The sequence below is a fragment of the Crocodylus porosus genome, unplaced genomic scaffold (assembly GCF_001723895.1).
Source record: "Crocodylus porosus isolate Cpor-Errol unplaced genomic scaffold, CroPor_comp1, whole genome shotgun sequence".
Classification (NCBI taxonomy): Eukaryota; Metazoa; Chordata; order Crocodylia; family Crocodylidae; genus Crocodylus; species Crocodylus porosus.
The window spans coordinates 412650-422438 of record NW_017728936.1 but is presented as its reverse complement, the minus strand read 5'-3'; the positions used below and the strand labels follow the sequence as shown (position 1 = coordinate 422438).

The window sequence follows — 9789 nt, the reverse complement described above, 5'->3', positions numbered from 1 at the left end:
GGGTAGCCTCTGCCAAATCAGACAAAAAACCCCCAAAGTTATAGATGTTTCATTGATTCCCCATTATACCCTATGGCCGGATCTCCAAAGTGGCTTCAAAAGTTTTCCGAACCACTTCAGAAAGCCTAACGAAGCCAGTGCTTCGATCTGGACATGCTACTTTGGACACCAAAGCCTGGCACAGCCCTAATCAGCAGGTACTGCTACTTACAAATCAGCTACTGGTATTGGCCCAAAACATCTCTATCGTGCACCCCTATTCGAGGTGGAAGCACTTGGAGACCACTGGGACAGGAAGAAGAGCTGGAGCGATCCTTGGCGGAGAGGAAGAGGCTGCACTGCAAGAACCCAAAGTTTTTCCTCTCCCCACAAAACCAGGTTCGTTTTAGATCAAGATCGTGAAGCAGGTCCTGGTTTTGAACTAGACGCAGGCGGGTCCAACAGCGGCCCCGGTTTACTCTGAGGACGTGAAGCCACGTGTAAGAGGAGCTCGTGCCGCCGCCGCCGCCCGCTCCCCAGCGGCTGGAGGAGCAAAGCCACAGCCGGCACTACCGCCGCTCGCGCTCACGGGCAGGCCCCGCTCTCACCCTTCCGCAAGGCCGGCAGAGGCGGAGAGCCCGGCACGGGGCTTTTTTTCCTGTTTTTTTTTTTTGGCACCGGTCCTGGAAGCACGACACTACCAGGTCAATGCATGGAGTGGATGGAGCAAGCTCCGGTTCCACCACCCAACACCAAAAAGAATCTGCTCAATATAGGCCTCCGATGGAGGACATATCAGAGACAATCACTGACCCCGAGCCACCAGGTCATGTGAGGGGCCCGGGCAGCCACTCGCCCGGCACCCCGCAACGCGCGCTGCAGCTGGGGCGCCGTGAGCCCCGGGCCGGGCCGGGCGCTCCGTCCGCGCGGGAGACGCGGGACCGCCGGGGGCCACGGTACCTGCTCGCGCCGCGACTGCGTCGGTGAGCTCGACCGTTGCCGGAGCCAACCGCCCTGTCCGCCGCCGTTTAAATCGTGGGGCGTGATTGGGCCGAAGTCGCACAACTCCCTGCGCTCTCATTGGATAGCATTCCGAACGCCCACCCTAGGCCGTCTTCTGCCATTGGTGCCGCGAGAGCGATCCCGCCTCCGCCCCGCTGTGTCCCTAGCCATTGGGTGGAAGGTGTGAAGCCTCGGCCAATTCCTGCGCACGTTCTCTCGATGACTCGCCGAGCTTCCTGCTGATTCGGCGCCTCATTGGCGCGCCGGCGGCGCGGGGCACGGAGCTCTGCCCCTAGGTGGGGACGCTGCGACATGGCGGCTTGCGGCAGGTTCGGGCTGCAGCTGTGTGGGGCGGGGCTGCGGCCCTTCTCCGCCTCGCAGGCGCTGGGCGCCGCGGCCACGGCGGAGCAGGTGGCGGAGAAGCTGAGGGCTCAGCAGCGCGAGGAGGCGAGGGGCGAGGTGAGAGCGCCTTGGTCCCAGCCATGGCAAAAGCCTCATCTGACCTCTTGCTGCCTCTTACTTCCCATGGTCTGCTCCTCACTGCTCAGAGAGCTGTGCTCAGCAGGGATTAAAATGATATCCTGGTCTCCAGGCTCTTGGGCCTATATGCAGCAGATGTTGAAACCCAAGCTAGTCAGGAAAACGTAGGCACTGGATTAATTTGGCACAGGCCTCTGTGTCACGTGAGATCCAGTGGGCTGGCAGTTGTGATGGGAGTGTGGGGCAGCGCCTGCGATCTTTTTCACACACTAAGCCTCTCTCTAATGCGTTGTTGATGTTATTCTAGCAACACCATGTGAAATGAGGGGCTGAAGCAGACCCAGAGAGTAAGCTGAGTTGCAGAAGAAGTTTGTGGCAGGGTCAGGAGTTAAACTCTGCTCCCTGAACCCCTGTCGCATAAAACCATCTTTTCTCCACTAATAGTAATTCTTGATCTTTCCAGGAGCCCAAATCGCCGCTCTCGAGACGGGTCCGTCAACTTGACAGGTTCAGCAAGCAGCTCCAGGGGGTTCATCCCAATGTGCTGGCCAAAGCGCTAAAGAATGGGGTCCTGTACCAGAATGAGAAAATTGTGGTGATTAACAAGCCTTATGGCATCCCTGTGCATGGTGAGTGGGGGGCAGAGAGTCTGTTGTACAGTGCCGGTATTGATGCTACGATTGTGTATTAGCAGTTCTGGGAGAAGTAGCTCACCATGGGGACTTAACTAACCGTTTCGCTGTAGGCTACCAGAGCATCTGGTCCTGTGTTACCTTAAGTAATGTTAATTGATTTTCAGTTCCAACTGTCACTCAAATCATTGTGAGACTCCATCCTGCTGATTCATAGAATTCGAAGTGAGACTGGACCTTTGTTATCTTTGTTATCTAATCCAGTTTCCTGTGTGATGGAGGCCATCATTTTTTATGTCTAAATTGAGCCTGGTTAATGGTGACTTCAGCAGTGACTCTGAAGTGGAGCTGTAGCCCATAATATTTCTTATATTAGCTTTCTGGGAAAGCAGGATGAATTAATAACATATTCACTCTCCTTTCTCTCTCTCTCAATCTCTTTCTCTCTCTTTCCTGATAATATTAGGGTTTTCTGTCCTGATTCAGTTTTAAAGGTAACAGTGATGATAATTATCAACTTAGGGTCACGTTGCATGGCTTGGGTAGGCACTTGGGGCAAGTCCTGTGCATTTGTCTTGTGAGTCTGTGTTGAACCCAGTGGCTGGAGTTCTAGAGCCCCCAGAGTTGCTAGTCAAGCTAAGATCTGGAAGTGTTTCAGCAAATCTGCCCTAGCCTGTGAGAGTCTGTGTGACTAATAAGTCTCCAAAAGGATGTTTTAGTCCATGAAATGCCAGGTTCTTTTCTGTAGGCTCCTTGACAGAGCTTGTTGTCATTGGCTCTGTGCTTCGGGAATGCTGTTTCCCCAGGGAGTTCTTCTGCATGCTCTAACCTGTTTTTAATATCTTGCTACCCCTTCAATCATGCAGGTGGACCTGGTGTCAAAAATTGCATCACGGATGTTTTGCCCATTTTGGCAAAGATGCTGAATGGCATGAAAGCTGAACCCCTGCACTTGTGTCACCGGCTGGATAAGGAGACAACAGGTGTGATGGTGCTAGCAAGGAACAGTGACATAGCTCATCAGATCCAGCATCTCTTTAAAACTCGTCAGGTGGAGAAGAAATACAGGTATGAGAAGTCTTTGGGTTTGGTTTGTTGGAAGGACATGTGCCCTGTAAAAGATGACTAGTGTTAGTGTGGGCAGAAACAGTATATGTTTCCCACACTGCTCTGAGGAAACACCGTTTGAGGTGAGAGGAAAGAATGGTCTCCCCCCACCCATGCAGACTGGAGTTTCTGCAGAGACTGGCAACAGAGGGGAGGAACTAGGGCTGGCAGTAATTCTTCAAGCCTCTGCACCTCTCTCTTAGAAACTAGATGGCTTTCCCTTGGTGATTTCTGTAGGCCACAGAAACCACTGAGGCAATGGCTTGGACTGTCTTTGAACTGCTGAATGGACCCTGAACTATCCATGTGTAATCATGTTTTTGTGTACTCCCATGGGGAGTGATGGAAGCACCGTCTGCTCTGGTTTGGTTGAGCTGTGCTGGGGAGTCAAACGTGGAACATTTAGATGCTAGGCCTAATTGCTTATTACTATGTGCTGTATGCATGATGCATGAGTCAGGAGACAGATTTACCCCTTTTGCTCCTTTGGGTGGTAGGGGCTGTGTACACAGCTTGTAGGGGTAGGAGGATTTTATATTCTTTCTCTGGCATTCATAGGAGAGTTACTGAAGAAGACATCCTGTACTCTTCAGCCATCTGTGTTGCGGGGGATGGGACCTTTGCAAGGGGGTAGAACCTTGGGCTCTGATGCTGTTTCTGACCCCACAAGACCCCAAGGTCTTGCTGCATGGTCATTTTGGGCAGCTCCTCAAGCTTTTAACACCCAGGTTGTCCACACCTTAACACCTGAAACTAGTTTCAAGCATGCATTATGCAGCTCAAAGTTATGCCTCTCCATGACAGGATTATCTTTGATCTGTGTTACGTAACTCATGTTACCCTAAGGCATAGCCAACTCTGCACCTTAGTGTAACTCTTCTACATCTCTTTCCCCCCGCCCCCAGCTTCCTTCACTGGCCTGGATCAAACTCACTGAATCCCCAGATCCCCTCCCCACTTAATCCCCCTGTCCCCTTTGCTTACTTGTGGCTACCCATGCTGTCCATCCCAGAGAGCAGGCAGGGAAAGATCAACCTGTCTGCCCGGCTGCTGCCACTGCTGCTTCTGCTTTCTGGGCTGGGCTCAAACTGACTGCTCAAAACTTAAAACACTGAGTAACATTTGTGCAACTTGGTGTAAGGTATAACAAGACCCTTAGAGACATGAAGAAAATTGTACTTCAGCTGCTTGTGAGTGCTGGACACTGGTTTGTCATCAACTAAGAGTCTTCTTTTGCAGGGTTGTGACCTCTGTAGCTGGGCTTGGAGAGAGAGGAGAGGAGTAAAAAAGAAGCGTCTCCCCTCCCTGACAGAGCTGATTGTGGCCTGCAGGGGCTAGAGCTGCCCCTTATTGACTTTGTTCTCTTCCCAGGGCAATCAGTGTGGGGGTCCCAGTCCCCTCAGAGGGGGTGGTAGAGATTCCCATTGTGGAGAAGGAAGTGCAGAGCCATAAGGCCCACTATAAGGTAGGTGAACTTACCCCCAGTAGGGACCTCTCCTTTGTTTCCTTTGCTCTTAATGTGCAGAGGTATTTCTCTTAACCTACCCTCTCCCTCTGGTTCAGATGACACTGGCACCAAACTATCGCCTGTCTTCTGAGGAAGGAAAGCTGGTCAAAGTGCGGAAGAACCGAGCTGCTCAGCGTGCAGTGACCCGATACCGTGTTCTGGCTAGCTCTGCCTCTTGCTCCCTCCTGGAGCTCCAGCCGATCACAGGTAAGGCATATTGTGACCCATGGGAGGGAGGTTTAATGCTCAGAGCTTTCATTTGTTAGTCTTGTGAGCTTCCTTCACTGCCTCTGTGGAAGTAACTGTTATGAGAGGGACAACCATAGCCTGAAAGGAGGACCCAAGCTAACCCTGGGTGTGTCCAGGCATTCAGGACTTGGCAGAGCAGCCTATTAAATAAGATTGAAATAGATCTGAAAGGAGCATAGATTCATAGATATTTGGGTTCGAAGGGACCTTAGCGGATCATAGAGTTCAACCCCCTGCCCTGGGCAGAAAAGATCACTGGGGTCAGACAGCCCCAGCCAGGTATATGTCTAGCCTCCTCTTACAGACCCCCAAGGCAGGGGAGAGCACCACCTCCCTTGGAGCCCACTCCAGATTTTGGCAACCCTTACCGTAAAGTTCTTCCTTATGTCTAACCTAAATCTGCTCTCCATCAGTTTGTGGCTGTTGTTCTTAGTTACCCCAAGGAGTGCCCTGGTAAACAGCATCTCCTATTCCTTGCTGTTTGCCCCCTGGATAAATTTGTAAATGGCCACAAGATCACCTCTCAGCCTTCTCTTGCAGAGGTTGAAGAGATGCAGGGCCCTCAATCTCTCCTCATAGGGCTTTGCCTGTAGGCACCTAACCATATGAGTGGTCCTCTGAACCCTCTCGAGGTTGTCCACATCTCTCTTGAAGTGTGGCGCCCAAACTGGACACAGTACTCCAGCTGCGGCCTGACAAATGCCACATGAAGGGGAAGTATCACCTCCCTGGACCCGTTTGTCATGCACCTGCTAATGCATGATAAAATACGGTTAGCTTTACCGATCACGTCATCACATTGATAACTCATGTTCATCTTGGAGTTAACAGAGACTCCAAGATCCCTTTCTGCTGCTGTGCTGCTGAGAAGGTCCTCCCTCAGCCTGTAAGCGTGCTAGTGATTCCTTCTCCCTAGGTGCAGCACCTTGCATTTGTCGTTATTGAACTGCATACTGTTTTGTTCCGCCCACATTTCCAAGCGGTCCAGATCCACCTGGATTCATTCCCTACCCTCTGGTATGTTAACTTTACCCCATAATTTGGTATCATCTGCAAATTTGGACACAGTGCTTTCCATGCCCTCATCCAAGTCACTGATGAAGACATTGAACAGCGCTGGTCCAAGGACCACATCTTTCCAGGTCAATACTGACCAATCCACCACCACTCTCTGGGTGCGACCCCTAAGCCAATTTGACACCACCTGACCATGTAATCATCTACATCACAGTCACTCAGTTTATCTATAAGAATATAAAGAGATACCATATCAAAGGCCTTCTTAAAATCCAAGTAGATGATATCCACCTCGATTCCTGTGTCTAAGCATTTTGTGATCTGGTTGTAAAAAGAAACAAGGTTAATCGGTCAGGATCTACCTGCTGTGAATCTGTGGTGGTTGCCCTTTAGCATTGTTTTCCCCACTGGACTCCCACAAATGTGATCCTTAATAATTTTTTCAAAGGTTTTCCCAACGATAGAGGTGAGAGTAACTGGTCTATGCCCATGCTTTTGGAGACCAACTGTATGTCCAAGCTCCCTTTTGAGTGCTTGTTTGGTGCAGACCTTATTGGCTGCTGGAGTGAGCCCTGACAGGATTATCCAGTTGATACCTACTCACAATTTTGAGTTTTGGTTGGGTTTGGCAGACAGTCTGGGTGGGTAATGGACATGTTAAATCACAGCCTGGGTCTCATTTGCCTGAACATCTGTTTTTTCTGCCCCTTTCTCCCTTTCCTCCCACCTCTTGCTCATTCAGGAGTGAAGCACCAGCTTCGGGTTCATTTGGCGTATGGCCTGGGGTGTCCGGTCCTTGGGGATCATAAATACTCACACTGCAGCAAGCTGGCACCTCAGGTAAGGGGGGGCATAATGATGAAAAAAGGATTTGCAGCTGCTGGGCCTTGGGGGTGGGGGAGAGACAGTTGCAGGGCCTTGTGTTCCTTCTGCAACCCCAGCTCCCTAGAAAGACTCCCCACTCTGGTAGGAGCCATGTTGCTAATCTTGTCCTGGCAGTAAACCTTTGCCTGTATAGAGCTTGCTGCATCTAGCTCCTCCATACCAAGGAACCGGAGTTATCCAGTCAGCCTTCCAGCAGGTGAAAGCTGTTCTGAGTTTGAGGCTTTGAGTAGAACAGAGGCCAATGAGCTCAGTCCCAAATATCCTGCTGGATACTTTGTGTGGTCCAGTATCCAGATGACCTTGCAGGCACGATGTATCTGTGTCATAATAATGCTTCGCTCTATCCCTAAGAGGATGGGTTCCCTTCACACAAGGAAGATCCTGGGGTATCTCTCTGGGGGCTGCAGGCATCACCACCACTAGGAAGTCCCCAAAGCCTCTTTTCTTAAGCAAAAGGTGGAGGGGATATGCTAAAGAGGTATTGTGGGTGACCTCTGCACCCCACAGAGCTGGGGCATCTCACAAGGGTAAGTGGGCACCCCCCTGAGGATTCCAGAGCCTCTTTACCCAGGAAATGGGTGGGGGCTGCAAGCAGATCCTGTGGCCTCAGTCAACTCAAATTCTCAGATGCTTTGTTCTGTGTGAGGTGGACAGGAATGATAATGGGAGATCCTATTTTCTGCCTTATCCTGGCTTACAGACCATGCTGTTTGTCAGTGGGTCAGAGGGGTAACAATGTAGGGCTCCTAGGAAGCTTCCCTTAGGCAGGTATCTCGTAGGCCCTGGTGGTGCCTGGCAGCCTCTGGCCATTCTGTGTCTCTTGCACTTGCAGTTTGCATTGCTCACAGAGGTCTTGTTTTCTGTGGTCTTCAGTAGTGTGGTGGATGGGGAAGGGTGTAGGGCATCACCTAATATTTGAGCACTGCTGTCATCCATCTGTCTTTTGTGTAGAAGCTTCCTGAGGATGCCTTGAGGAGATTGGGATTGGAACAGGCAAAAGCACGTCACCTTCCCCTCCACCTGCATGCCCATGGGCTCACCCTGCCCTTGGGGACCAGAGGGGACAAGCAGATTGATTTGGTCTGCAAGCTCCCTGTTTTCTTTAAAAACTCAATAGAACGGCTGAAGCTGGAGGTCCCAGAATTCCAAGAGAAGTGAGACAAGGCTGCAGCTGTCTGTCTGTCCCTACAGCTGCCGTGGAGCCAGTTCTACGGAGTCTTGCTCCCCAGTTGCACAGGGCTACCTGCCTTGGAAGAAGCAATGTGAGGAGATCAGTGTTCTCTGCTGCTGAAGGAAAACAACGGGACAGCATGCATTTTGGTTTGCTTGGCTGATCTGAGGCTGTTCAGTTCCCCAAGGGAGGTTATTACTGAGCATCTGTGCAGACATGTTACTGGAGTCAGGAAGAACCCAGTAGTTTGCCATTAAGCAGCCAGCAGAGGTTTGACAGACACTGATCAGAGGAGTCCAAACCCAAGAAGTAAACTTCTTTCCAAACAGTAAATGATTTGGTCTCATTCTCAGCAGTGATGGTCTGCCAGGAGTCATTTAACATACAAAAAAGCCAAGTTGTGTGGGCCCTGGGGCTACCGGCAGCTGTGGTGTGAGCTGCCAGCAGCAGGAGGCACTAGCATGCCACATGTCACCTCTGGTCCATTTTTCAGTGCCTGTGTTGAGAAATCATATTTGGATTTCTACCGGGCAGGTAGCAAATTCTGCCTTGTGATTGAGTGGGCTGTTTTCCACTCCTTCTCAATGTTGGGGATCCCCTTTACCAGGGTGTGGAGAGACAGGGTTTTGGAGCTGTGGGGTAAAGTCATGGGTTTGTTGCCCTCTCCATTCTCTCACTCAATTCCATAGGGAACTGCAGGCTGGTATTAGCTTGATTCACACTATTAGAACTAGCACATAACTAGTGTCCACCCTGACTGAGGCTGGGACAGCACAGCCCTTCCAGACTGGTAACAAGAGCTCTGAATTGCTGATCAGGTAAGTTGTTGCCTTCTCTTGGGAACATGTCCTAGAGGCAGTTAGTCATGGGCCAGTCCCTGCCTGTGACACCAGCTCTTCATACTTGTGGGAGTCTGAACATGAAACCAAATGGTAAATGTGGCAGCAGTTTGGTTTTGCTTTGGCCAAGGGACTGCCCAGGGCCAGGACACTGCTTTGGACACTTCACCCACCCACGATGCCCTTGGATAGACATGCTGAAATTCCTGCTACTCTTCACATTGCCTCCAGGTTGGCAGGAGGCAATCTGGCTCCTGTGCTTGAATGAACCCAGCTTGTGTGTGATCTTTAGGCAGAAACTAATGTGCTGGAGAAATGTGAGACCCACTCAGTTCAGGCCAGCCAGGGATAGGGGCATGGGTGGTTCTCTGCAGTCATGTCCCTCCCCACCACTTTTGTCTCCTTTTTTTTCTTTGTGGCTTTCTTCCAAAGGGAGCTTAATTATGGTGCACCCTCTCCACTTCTAGCCTTCCCTCTAGCCTAGTGACATACCTGAGATTAGCTCCCCTGCTTCTGCTATTGCATGACATGCAGCTAAGTTCAAGTAGGGCTGTTACTTTGAGATGCTGTGTGGCTGTAGGGGGGATGTAGATCAGTTTGTGCCGGTCCAGGGTTCCCCTCTGATGTCTGGGTGAGAAGCAGCCTTCAGTGAAGAGCTTTCGCTGAAGCTTATCTCCCCTCACTCCACTGCCCCTTGCGCACACATACCCAGTTTAAAGGTGGGATGAGTGGGAAGACATTAAAAGCTGGCTGGCTAGGGAGGGCCAGGGATTGAGAGCACCCTGGGAAGGCTTTAACCTGTTACACTTCAATGGTCTGTGGCTGGAATTCGCATGCTCTGCTTGACTAAGGAGGGCACTGCCCTTTCCAGCCTGGCCCCTACTTATTGCTTAAAATACTTGCCTATGGGCCAGACTGCAA

General features: G+C 51.1%; 2 protein-coding genes and 1 long non-coding RNA gene across 4 annotated transcripts in view; 1 reads left to right on the top strand and 2 right to left on the bottom strand.

The window, feature by feature from the left end:
• The window catches only part of HYLS1 (HYLS1, centriolar and ciliogenesis associated), a 13870-nt gene extending 12828 nt beyond the window's left edge, over nucleotides 1–1042 (bottom strand). Inside the window, exon 1 of one of the 2 annotated variants that reach the window (XM_019546941.1) lies at nucleotides 940–1042. The gene's annotated coding sequence lies outside the window, so the exon portion shown is untranslated. Of the gene's footprint in view, nucleotides 1–211; nucleotides 431–939 lie in introns of those variants that run through there. The other variant, XM_019546943.1, reaches the window with a different exon arrangement.
• Nucleotides 1–3370, bottom strand: part of LOC109317972 — a 23315-nt gene extending 19945 nt beyond the window's left edge. The window contains exon 1 of the long non-coding RNA XR_002103155.1: nucleotides 3360–3370. This is a non-coding gene — a long non-coding RNA (uncharacterized LOC109317972). The remainder of the gene's footprint in view (nucleotides 1–3359) is intronic.
• Nucleotides 1269–8385, top strand: LOC109317970 (RNA pseudouridylate synthase domain-containing protein 4-like). Its single transcript, XM_019546940.1, has 7 exons — nucleotides 1269–1440; nucleotides 1925–2090; nucleotides 2960–3161; nucleotides 4572–4665; nucleotides 4764–4914; nucleotides 6716–6813; nucleotides 7810–8385. The coding sequence occupies exons 1-7, from the start codon at nucleotides 1294–1296 to the stop codon at nucleotides 8014–8016; spliced, it is 1065 nt and encodes a 354-aa protein (XP_019402485.1). The 5' UTR covers nucleotides 1269–1293; the 3' UTR covers nucleotides 8017–8385.
• The last annotated feature ends 1404 nt before the right edge of the window (nucleotides 8386–9789 follow it).